General features: G+C 36.0%; 2 protein-coding genes and 1 long non-coding RNA gene across 4 annotated transcripts; 1 reads left to right on the plus strand and 2 right to left on the minus strand.

The window, feature by feature from the left end:
- Positions 1–50: 50 nt before the first annotated feature.
- LOC108372763 (uncharacterized) lies at positions 51–5643 on the minus strand. Of its 2 annotated transcripts, XR_001848888.1 has the most exons (4): positions 4878–5643; positions 2891–3156; positions 2751–2824; positions 51–193 (listed from the first exon to the last, which is right to left on the minus strand). It is a non-coding gene; the product is annotated as an uncharacterized LOC108372763 (long non-coding RNA). The 2 variants fall into 2 exon arrangements; XR_001848889.1 differs by lacking the exons at positions 2751–2824; positions 2891–3156 and having other exon boundaries at positions 4878–5641.
- A 1764-nt stretch (positions 5644–7407) lies between these two features.
- Positions 7408–8239, minus strand: LOC108372761 (DNA replication complex GINS protein PSF1-like). The gene is made up of 3 exons (XM_017628528.1): positions 8121–8239; positions 7997–8061; positions 7408–7937 (listed from the first exon to the last, which is right to left on the minus strand). The coding sequence occupies exons 1-3, from the start codon at positions 8208–8210 to the stop codon at positions 7490–7492; spliced, it is 603 nt and encodes a 200-aa protein (XP_017484017.1). The 5' UTR covers positions 8211–8239; the 3' UTR covers positions 7408–7489.
- A 229-nt stretch (positions 8240–8468) lies between these two features.
- Rtel1 (Regulator of telomere elongation helicase 1) lies at positions 8469–11656 on the plus strand. The gene is made up of 7 exons (XM_017628524.1): positions 8469–9538; positions 9608–9933; positions 10112–10318; positions 10379–10793; positions 10848–11096; positions 11170–11306; positions 11386–11656. Exons 1-7 carry the CDS (start codon positions 8504–8506, stop codon positions 11522–11524), a joined length of 2508 nt encoding a protein of 835 aa, XP_017484013.1. The 5' UTR covers positions 8469–8503; the 3' UTR covers positions 11525–11656.
- Positions 11657–11748: the final 92 nt, after the last annotated feature.

An 11748-nucleotide genomic window follows, 5' to 3' on the forward strand; every position in this document is an offset into this window, starting at 1 on the left:
CCGTACAGAAACCGTGGAAAATCCTCTTTGGTCCTCGGCGATGAGCTCTGTTTTTTATTAGCTTTCTCTTTAGTTGTTCAGTGATTTTTGGTATATTCTAAATACGGTTTTTTTTTGCTTTTGAAAAAATAATGCACTTGTTGAATTACTACATCTGCATCGATATCAGGAAAAAATTATCGCAGTATATTATCTGAAAAATAATGTGGAAGAAACATATAGAAAATATTAAGCGATCAATATGGGATTACAGAAGGTAGTGAAATAAAGGGAAAGAAGTAAAAGGAAAATTTACATATGGAGATTATAAAAATTACAGCTTAAATATTTCATATGAATTTCGCTAAAAAAAAACGAAATATTAAATAATCTTGAAAATCTCTATTTGCAGTATGTTATGCACACATTGTATATACATACGCATGTACACTAAGGAGCAAAAGTGTAACAGTAGTTAAGAATGTTAAACATTTATTACCAATACATATTTTCCTTTGGTGCAATCATTGGATTTTAAATTTCTCTATGTATATGTACATATGTACATATATTGATTTTCAAGAATTCTATACCATTTTTACGAAATGTTTCTCGGTATAGAACAATCCTAGGGGGTGAGAGCATTAGAATTCCGACTTTAATTTTTTTTTTTTGTACCAGCCTAATGTACATACTTACATACATACAAATGTAAGCTCACTCCATTAATCTGCGTACATTTTCTGTTATGCAGTTTTATAGCCATTTCAATTTTTGTATAAAACTGTAGCTAAGTTTTTTGCTGATGGCTCCAGGCATTTTTCTCCATATTACCGATTTTTTTTATATGGAAGAAAATACGTAGAGCTGTCAGCAAAAAAAAAATATTAAAAATTAACGCGATTTTTAGCCACTTCAAACTTGTACATTACTATACTAAAATTGAATGAGCTATAAAACTGCATTAAAAAATTTTTTAGAAAATCTGAGAAAAAAGTTTAAAGTTTTGATGAAAATTCGTTCAAGTTTCCTTAATTTTGTAAACAGTTTCAAACTTTGATTTATATGGTTTTGTGTAGATGCTCTACACCACAACCATATTTTTGTAAAAAAAGAATAACAAAAGAATTATAGCTTGCAAAACGCTGTGAATATTAAAAAAAAACAAGGGTGTACGCAGATACAATGGAGTGAGTGAGATTATTTTTATTTTCATGGACGATTTAATATAAAAGAATTTACTCTTAATTTGCAATCTAAAATTAAAACAAAGTAATTTTTTTTTTCTTTCGCGGGACAAAGCATTTGATGCACTAATAATAATTATAATAGTCAACACCAAACAATGATTTACATATACATACAGTAGCGGGCACCGAATGCTGGACGCCAATTAATCGCTTTAAAACTTCGCTGGATCTAAGTAAATATTTTATTGCGTTTTTTTTTTTATAAAATATAGTTCACCCTTCAACAAAACCTATATAAATATATCTGAATTTAAAGCTTCGTGCAAAATTTAAGAAACTTCTGCAAATTCGATAAATTTTTGACATTTAGTACATATTTAGGATAAATTTCGCTATACATTTTTGTAGTTTATCGAATTTTGGTAAATAAAGCAATATGGCGAAGCTAAGATCGTTGATTTCTGGCACTTTTTTTCGTGAAAGCTTTGCTTAATTTCTTCCATATAATATATGTATGCTCGAATTTGTTTTTGTTTGGAACAAAATTAGCAACATATTCAAGGAAAAAATCAAAAAACAATGCTAAATTTTAGCTAATTCAAAATTGCGCTTTTTTACCGAAATTAAATAAACTTCAACACTGCTTTCCCAAATTCATCCTAAAATATGCAATACAAATGTCAGAATTTTAATTAAAATTTACGGTTTCTTAAGTTTTGCACAAAGTTTGCAAGTCTGATCTTTGTGAGTTTCGTTGAAGTATATAAAAATATTCAAAAATTTATTTTCTTATTAGACGCAGCGGAGTTTTAAAACGATTAATCAGTGTGGCCGCTACTCTATGTTTACTGTACATGGTCATCTATAAATATGTTTAACCTTATAGCAAATAAATTTAATTAAAATTGCTGTTACAGGCTCATCAAATACGGTTTTAGTGGGTTAGGTAATGAGTAGTAGCAGTCAATATTCAAACAACCTTTTTTTATGGTTTTACTGAATATGATGATCTAATAAGTTCAATAAGTAAGTGTTTATTTATGTGCTGGAGATCGTTTGTTTGTCAAATATCAAAAGGGGCACAACTCTCAAAAATTTTTGGTAGATTTTTAAAGCATAAATATCAATTCGTAGGATTTTTTTGCAATTAATGCAATTTATTTTTTCTTCATGATTTTATTTTCTAACTAGAAAACTACTGTTAAGCCTGTTTGAAATTTGAATCTTTACTACATCGGCTCTGATTTTTGAGTTGTGCCTATTTTAAAAATGGTGTGCGATATTTATGTACACATATATGTTCTATTGTTTAGAAGTTTAAGCTCTTATATGTATGTATGTATGGATGTAAATTTGTATACGTTCTACTTCAAAATAATTAATGTATCTATGAACCACTGCCTAAGCGCCTGTTGATTGCATACTTTTGATGGAAATTCAAAAAACAATGTAAGATATTGTATAACTAAAACTTAACAGGCTCTCTGAAATGTGCTTCCCCCAAATTATATTTTTACTGACAACCGATTGGTGCCGCTGCACCCCCACAACAACAATACACGCATCCATATGTATGCGTACCCAATATTTTCTATTGGAGCCAACGTAGAACGTCGAAAGTATGTAGAATGTAGAGCTTGCCACAACTAGCAGAGCTAAATGAAAGAAACAAAAGATTAATAGGTGAGCAAAAGAGGTGCATAACAAGCAAACAGACTCACAGACTCGACCATTTCATTGCAATGCAGGAAACTTTCTTTCATTCAGAGCACAACACGTACAACTCTCTACCTGAGTAATGGCTAAACATGGAATATCGGCATGTAGAAGACGGGCCCACATCCGCGGCGTCAAATATAAAGGGAGCGTTGGAGGTAAAGTAAAGATGATGTTGGCGCTGCTTGCTCTTTGTTTGAAATTCAAATAGTGAATATGTTTATCGTTTTGTTGCTCAACTAACTCTACGTTAACTTGAGCTCGTTTGTTTCTGGATGATAATGAATTAAATTTATCATTTAAACGTTTACATTCAACAAATTCGGTTACAGGTGTATGTGCTTTATTAACACTGGCATGATACGACGTCGCTTTATCTTGGTGTTCTTGTACGCCTTGCTTTCCGCTTGCTATTTGTTGGCTATGACACAAATTCAAAAATGTTTCTATTTCCTCCCCCCAATTAAGAGAGAGAGAGAGAGTAAATATTAAAACGAAGAGAAATGCTAATAACAGTAGAGTTGTCAGCTTCAATGAAATATTTGTTTTTAATAAAATTCGGCAAAACTTGCCAAGTCGAAAATTGAAATTTTTGCATATGGGTAATTTTTTAAACGCAAAAACTTCCAAAGTAGGGGAAATTGAGACAGCGAAAATGACAGCTGAAGTTGCACGTTTTTACTGGATTTTTACTGGTAACAATTTGCTAGTACGAAAAACATCTGATCGCATATTGCTGGATGCAATTTAAACTAATAAGGAAACTGTTTATGGGTTTTTATTGTAGAAATTGACAAAATAAACCTATTTAAATATTATATATAATTTAGGGCTGCTCAGGAGCTTGTGGAACTCTTGGAGCTCTTGGAACTAGAAAATGCACACGGTTGCCATGGCGGCAAGCAAAATATGTATTTCCAAATGCAATTCCAAGACCATTTCCACAACATCCTGCACAGCCCTATTGTTTTATTAAGAATTTGCTGCGAATAAACAAGTAATTTATCAGCTGTACATGAAACTTGCAAATTATTGCTGGATTTGCGTTCGCGTACTTTTGTGGATATTTTTTCTATGAGAGCGAATTCTCAGAAATTAAGTTACTGGAGAGTTTTGCTGGCAAGTTACTGGATAATTTGTAAACAAACACAACTATTATTAAACGTGCGATATACATATGTATGTTTAGTTGCGTAGGTTTTAATACAGTCTTTGAAATTATTTTTGTCCCTTCATGCATGCGATCAATTAACTTTACTAAAACCATATGGCAACGTTTTCGCGCCAACAAAGCGGAGGAGAAATTCTCACGTGCGCGAAAGCGAGACGACCGATAAACGGCCGAAACTTTGACATTTGACAAGAACAGACTCACGAAAGAAAAAAGGATAAAATTCACCTAAAACAGAATCCCAAGCTGGGATGGCTGGCAATTTAAAAAAGTACATCTACTAATTAATTAAGCGGTAAAACAAGGAATATTAACTTTAACCATATTCTTTAAGTAGCAAGTGATTAAAGAGGTCGACTTAAAAGCGTTGACAAGACACTAGAGATGTGTAAGACGATAATTTTACTTCGAATAACTTTTTATGACACAAATTCGCTTTCCGGCGTTCAATTAGCGAATGCTAAATCAGCACTATTAACTAAACGTTAAAAAAATCACACCAACACAAATTTGGCAAACGTCCTTGACGTTAAGAAACTTGCAAGCGGTAGCGTGCAGTCGAGATTTGTAAACAAAATTGCGATCGTTACATACAAGCGAAGAGCGAGCGGCCCACGGCACACGGCCCACCGAACTTGCGACCAAACATAATGCACAATTGGTGGGTGGTTGAAGACGGTGCACAGCGCGGCTGGCACTGATAAGTATTATAGTTTTTCCTGCTGCCACTGCCGTAAAATAAAGCAAGCAACAACAAATCCAAACCAACTGCTATTAGTATCACTAAGGTGAATCGGCAACGTGAAAAATGATTTTCTCACCTTTAGTTTCAAATTTTACTTTTTGTGAATAACGTCTAAATGCATAAATCAATGTTCACCAGTTGTATTTGCCAATGCAGTTTTGACTTCGTCGTCACAATCGCAGTGACTGTCATTGCCTTCTTGCTATCCGTTTGCTCCAATTGTCGCAAATTGAGAATATACTCGTTGGACGTTTTCACAAATACTATACTTTATGCTACTTTATATATCCCTTTGAGTGGGAGAAATCCCAATTCACTAGAATGCTGTGCGGCACCTTCTTCTGCTTGCCAGCTACACTCCATACGCTATGCTTAATAAAGCTTCTCCAACCATCAGTTTCCTAAAGAGGCGTTCTAGTGGTATTTGATTTGTGCACAAGGCGTGTGGTGCGATGGAACGAATAATTCAATCCAACAACAAATGTATTGCATGCATGAACCAAATATACACATACACACACTGTGCAACGCACAGCAGATGAGAGCACAGCCAGCTAGTAGCGCCACTGCGGGAGCACCAACAAATCCCCAAAAGCAATGTGTATTGTTGTTGTGAAGTGGTGCTGCCGCCTCTTCTTTCTTCCTTCTACTTCTCTCTTCGTTTCACACTTTGTGCGCTTCTGCTTTGCTATTTGCTTACTACAACAAATTTTTACCACCGCGAGCGAGCACTGCTTTTTGTTTTTGTTCCGTCCCGAGTATTTAGCTTTGATTACGTTTTTCAACCGGTGCTACCAACCTTCCTTTCCAAAAGCAAGAAACAAACTGTCGCTCATCGCCCGTTCACATTCTGGCAGAATTTTCGATTTCACTTTGTGTTCATATTCGGTGATGCAGGGTTGCTTTCTTTTGGTCAAATGAAGACATGATAATGAAGAGATGAAAACAAAAGGTAATTTCAAGGCATATTTAATAGGTTTGTTCGTCGAAGATTCAGCAAGATTATTATCCAACACTCAAAATATCTGAGAGTAACTCAAATTCTCCCTCATGTTGAGAAACTTGCAAATTTCTGCACGAACGCAAATTTGCCGGAATTGGCAAGTTTCCCTGCCAGCTGGTGTCCACGGTTGCATTTCAAACCTAATAAATTTTTAAAATTCTTTCAGTTGGACAAAAACAGGATACACATGTATATTTCTTGTTGTTCTGACTTTCTTTAACATACATTTCAATTTATTTATCGTGCTAGCTGTCGGGTTTCTTAAATCGACTTTAGTGGCAATTGCATTCCGATTGCGCATACAATTATTTTCAGCCGAGTAAAGTTCAAATCATTGGAAATAACTAAATTAATTATATCAATAAGTACTTACAGGCTAACCTAATATTCACGCACGCCGCCAATTTATTGTCAAAAATTTCTCATGCACATGCAACTTGTATGAGATCAACCGAAATTGAACGGCGTGCGTATGAAGCTAACTCAATTTCCAATTTTTGTTCTGCGTGACATTTTGATTTGACGTTTCGCTCAATGAAATCAAATGCAAACGCATGCAAGTCAATTTCGGGTGACGCAAAAAAACAAATTCGACGGCATGCGTACCAAAACGCAAGCCGTGAATATTAGGTTAGCCTGTTACATCCTTTTTTCATAAAAAAATCGTTCGTGTTTATAAATTTTTAAATTTAACGAACTTATTTATTCAAATTATCGTAGACAAAAATGCAACCATGTGCCACAATCATATGTTTTTCGTGATTGCGAATTCTGCTGGCTAAAATTTTTCCAGAAAGATTTTGCACTCTCTCTCTAGGAGAACTGTCACTTTGCGCTCTCAGTTGTTGAGTGATGGATAATTTTTTGGTCTGCACGAATGCGATTTGGGCATAAATCGTGATAATTCGTACAAATTTTTTGTTCGACGAACAGAACTAATATGCCTTGGGTAATTTCAATTGTGCAATCAATTGACAGCTATAAAACTGATGCGTTCGTTTTAAAATTTAGTTAGTGGGAAACGTGTTCCGAATATGTTTTAAGTCTGCTTTTTAGTTGTTGCGTCGTAAAAGATTTATTTTGAAATCTCCAAACGCTCAACACGGATATCCGAATAGTCCTAGCCATGATAAAAAAAAATAGGAAGGTAGATCCGCTGAGAGGAATTTTTCAAATTCTTGACGTTTGCAAGCAATTTAATTTTAAAATTTTACACACAAACTTACACACACATTCTCATTTTCAATCTCAAACAACAACAACTTTGAACAATTCTTTTTTTAATCTCAATTTTATATGATTTTAAAATGTTGGTAAACTTTAAAAAAAAATCATGGCCGACGAATTGAGTGAACGGCTTTACCTTACTATATAGTACATATGTTTTAATCACAGTCCTAGCCCTACTTAACACCAATTTTAAAAATGTTCAGCACTTACATATCGAGCCCTAACCGCCAAAATAACGTAAGCGAAATTTTTTTTCAAAATTTTCTTTTATGCAGAAATATTCCTACATCATCTAAATTCATTTCTGCATCAAAAAGAAAATTTTGAAAAATAAAATGTCGCTTACTTTATTTTGGCGGTTAGGGCTCGATATGTATGTACATATGTACATAAATTAACTATATTTAGAAAATAATTACAAATAATTTTTTTTTACATATTAATTTTAATACATTTCATGCAATATGTTGTAAGATTCCTTGACGCACTAATGTTTCCACTTGGGCTCGCGGCAAATAGTGCTGACTATTCTTCTTCAAATAAATCACTTCGCCATCTTCCAATTCAAACTTACCGTAATCTTCAACACAGCGCACTTCTATATAGAGTGATTTAGGTGGCCGCAGGTCACCTGTCAAATCTATGCCCTGTCCATCCCCAATGGACCGCATGTAGGAAGCCAGCGACTTTGAGTATGTGTTAAAGAAGTTAACTTCCGGTTCGCATAGTGAAGCTTTAATGTCTGCTGGGATAATTGGACCGAATTCCCAACGAAGGGCTTTTATACGGAGCAAACGTTGGTACAAATATGTTAGTAGGCAACGCTTGTTTCTTTGTAGTGCAGCATGTCGAAAGTTGAGCAGTGGCCACAGCGTGCGATCGCCGGAGGTTGAGTAGTTGGCGCTAAGTTAAAAGTTGTATGAGAAATTAATAGATTTGAGTTATTGTATCTTAGTACTTACGCTTGTGCACAGTTTTCCTCGAAAATTGCTTTGATTTCTTCTAAGACTTGCCGAACACCGTCGTCCTGAGAAACACATGCGTTTGAATTGGAAAATTAGTAATTTGTTTGTACATAGCACTTACGTCGAAAGGTGGGATGGTCTGTGATGAACGTTCCAACTCCTTAATTAGCTCAAAGGCTTTATCGGCAAACATTTTATTTGATTTTGCCATTTTTATGAAATATTTACGTTCAATTCGTCTTTTGTAAAACCGCTGAGCAATCAGCCGCATTTTTGGGTAATTGTTTACGTTTCGCTTTTGCTTTTACTCCTTATTCGCTGACAATTGTCGCAGTGTTGTATAATTTAAAAAAAAAAAAATCATAAAAGAATTGTCGGACTGTCAAAATCAGCTGACTGGGGATTTTTTGGCGGCAATAAAATTTACGAAAAGTGAAGTTGAAGCAAAGTCGCAGAAAATATACATAAGTAAAACATTACGAAGTGGTCGAATCATCGCTAGAAATGCCGGAGTATACAATCTCGGGGATAACAGTGCATTTCCCTTTCGAACCCTACGATGTACAGACAGCGTATATGGAAAAGGTAATTACTTGCTTGCGCGATGGCACAAATGGAGTATTGGAATCCCCAACAGGGACAGGTAAAACGTTGAGCCTTTTATGTGCATCTCTGGCTTGGCTGCTATCACGTAAATCCGAAATGCAATCATTAGTGCAACTCCACGCAAGAGGTGGCGCTGCAGCTCAGCAAGCAGTGAACGAATTCAATGCAATGCAGGCGAGAAACGCTAACTGGGGCGTTCCAAAAATTATATACGCCTCCCGTACGCATTCTCAATTAACACAAGCAATGCAGGAGTTGAAGCGTACCTCGTACTCGTTTATGCGCGCTGTGGTGTTGGGCTCACGGGATCAACTGTGCATTCACCCAGAAGTTATGCGCGAACAAGGCAATTCCAACAAGGTGCAACTTTGTAAATTGCGCATACAGACGCGAACTTGCACATTCTATAATCGCGTCGAGTCAAAGAAAGACAGTGCTGAATTAAAAGAATCGTCCGTAATGGATATAGAAGATTTGGTGCGAGTGGGGCAAAAACTCAAAGTATGCCCATATTATGTATCCAAAGAGTTGACCAGCGATGCGGATATCACGTTTATGCCGTATAACTATTTATTAGACCCTAAAGCACGTAAAGCTAATAAAGTGGAGTTGAGCAATACAATTGTTATATTGGATGAGGCACACAATATTGAAAAAATTTGCGAAGAATCGGCATCAGTGCAAATACGCTCATCGGACATAGCGTTGGCAATCGACGATGTGACGCACGTGATGAAATCAATGATGAATGAAAATGCATTGGATTTTATGAGCAGTGATGAACCAAAAGATTTTAAATTGGAGGACTTAGCATTACTTAAGGAAATGTTGTTGGATCTGGAGAAGGAGATTGATAATATTATTGTTGAAAACAAAGCAGAAGGAACAACATACCCCCCTTCGTTCCTGTTTGAGATATTGGCAGCGGCGAAAGTAAGTGCTATATATCAGTATCCTATAAATATTTATTGATAAACAAAAATCGAATGCTTGTTTTTACAGATAACACCAGTTATAGCGCCAGCCACCATAAGTTTACTCGAAAGACTCGTTCAATACATGACTGTTCAGTCACAAGGTAGTGCCTTCCGTAAAGGTGGTTCTTTTGAAATGATTTCTAATTTACTAAGTGTTGTATTCATCAAGAAGGATGATCTTATAGCGAAAGTCCACAAAAGTTTTAAAGTTCATGTACAAATTGAAGAAATTAAACAGCAGCATAAAGGTTCTAATAAGGATGGTTGGCTATCAAAGGCGCCTAGTACTAGTACGGTTTCGTCGAAATTACCCAAAGTTATTAACTATTGGTGCTTTAATCCTGGTTTCGGGTATGTTAAATAATAAAAAATCCATATACATATATTGTATAATATATTATACAATAATTATAATAATATTTATATGTTATTGTATATTATAATATCATGATAAACATATTTTTATAATGTTGTATATGTATAAATAGCAATAAAAAGCTTAAAACATAAAATTTCTTTTGCTTTGTAGCATGGAACAACTATTGAATACACAAGTACGCAGCATAATTTTGACAAGTGGCACCCTTGCACCGTTGAAACCATTAATAGCTGAACTAGCGGTACCAATTGCACAAAGCCTCGAAAATCCACACATTGTTAGTCAGTCGCAAGTTTTTGTCAGAATCATTGGTACTGGACCTGACCGCGAGCAGCTCATATCGAACTTTGCAAATCGGTAAGAAAAATTCAATGTCAGAAGAAAGAATTTTGCTAAGCTCGACACTGACTATTTTAGTGACAATCCTAAGTATCTGAGCTCATTGGGCCAAACAGTACTCAATGTGTCACGCATAGTGCCGGATGGTTTGCTCGTTTTCTTCCCTTCCTACCCTTTGCTCAACCAGTGCGTAGACGCTTGGCAGGCCAGCGGTCTTTGGGCTGAGGTGAGTAGGCATAAACCAATTTATGTAGAACCACGAAACAAGGAGAGCTTTACTACGTCTATGGAGGAGTTCTACAAAAGCATACGTGATGCAAAGGGCGCTTGTTTCATGGCAGTATGCCGTGGAAAAGTATCCGAGGGTCTCGATTTTGCAGATCGCAATGGCCGTGCAGTTATCATAACGGGGCTTCCATTTCCACCACTCAAAGATCCAAAAGTGATTTTAAAGAAACGCTATTTGGAAGATAATCGCACGAAAGAGAACGAAGTACGCCTACTTTTTAATATGATATGCGTTCTCTAATAACATAATTTGTAATAGCTATTATCAGGCCAAGCATGGTACAGCTTAGAGGCTACTCGTGCTGTGAATCAGGCAATTGGACGTGTCATTCGTCATCGGCACGATTATGGCGCCATTCTGTTGTGTGATGTACGTTTTGAGCAGCCTAGTCAGGTGTCCCAATTATCGAAATGGGTTCGCGGTTATTTAGGCGCCTCTCCCAGAAGCGTGCCCTTCGGTTCGATTGTGCGAGAATTGCGCGAATTCTTCCGGAATGCTGATAAAACTGTAAGTTATTATAACTTTATATAAAAAAAATATATATATATATTTTTGTGAAATATTATTTTTAATTTGATAGTTACCCAAACCAAAAGAGCGTAGCATAGAGACGCTTGTGAGCGAAACATGTGAAGAAGCTGGCATCGTGCAGAGTCGGTACTTCTCAGACCCTAAATTAGTGCTTAGTAAATTTGCCACAGCGCAGTCAATGGCAATGTAAGTCACATTTAATTATAAGTATTTTTTTTTTAACAAATTATCATTCTAAGAATAAAAAAAAATATACAACCAATAGGAAGGTCGAGAAAACCAATTCGATTGAAGGCTGGACCCCAGATGACTACAAAACAGCCGCAGGCCGCTCACAAAGTAGTAAAGTACCGAGCGCAATGGATTTCATGAGTCGACTGGACACCAACGTAAAGGTGAAGTAACACAACTGCAACCGTCATCATTGTTCTTACACTGGCGCTTTTTTCACAAATTTCTCGCAGGCTATAGATTTCAATAGTACCAACTGCAGCAAAGCCTCGAGCAGTGGTCAGGTTAGCATATTCAAGCGTGAGCGAAACTCACCTACTACAAGCCCCAGCAGTAGTTCAAGCGCCCTCGCCGCCAATAACAAGCGAAAACGCTATAAATTGGTTACGGGTACCAC

This window comes from Rhagoletis zephyria, unplaced genomic scaffold, assembly GCF_001687245.7.
Source record: "Rhagoletis zephyria isolate East Lansing unplaced genomic scaffold, Rhagoletis_zephyria_1.1 Rzeph_scaffold_06011, whole genome shotgun sequence".
NCBI classification, from domain to species: domain Eukaryota; kingdom Metazoa; phylum Arthropoda; class Insecta; order Diptera; family Tephritidae; genus Rhagoletis; species Rhagoletis zephyria.

Excerpts from the sequence above, each read along its gene's own strand:
- LOC108372761 (XM_017628528.1), bottom strand. The coding sequence starts at position 8,210 with ATGGCAAAATCAAATAAAATGTTTGCCGATAAAGCCTTTGAGCTAATT. Across the intron at positions 8,062-8,120 it reads AGACCATCCCACCTTTCGAC|GACGACGGTGTTCGGCAAGT; the intron begins GTAAGTGCTATG and ends TGTGTTTCTCAG. Across the intron at positions 7,938-7,996 it reads GAGGAAAACTGTGCACAAGC|CGCCAACTACTCAACCTCCG; the intron begins GTAAGTACTAAG and ends CTTTTAACTTAG.
- Rtel1 (XM_017628524.1), top strand. The coding sequence starts at position 8,504 with ATGCCGGAGTATACAATCTCGGGGATAACAGTGCATTTCCCTTTCGAA. Across the intron at positions 10,319-10,378 it reads ATATCGAACTTTGCAAATCG|TGACAATCCTAAGTATCTGA; the intron begins GTAAGAAAAATT and ends TGACTATTTTAG. Across the intron at positions 10,794-10,847 it reads ATCGCACGAAAGAGAACGAA|CTATTATCAGGCCAAGCATG; the intron begins GTACGCCTACTT and ends AATTTGTAATAG.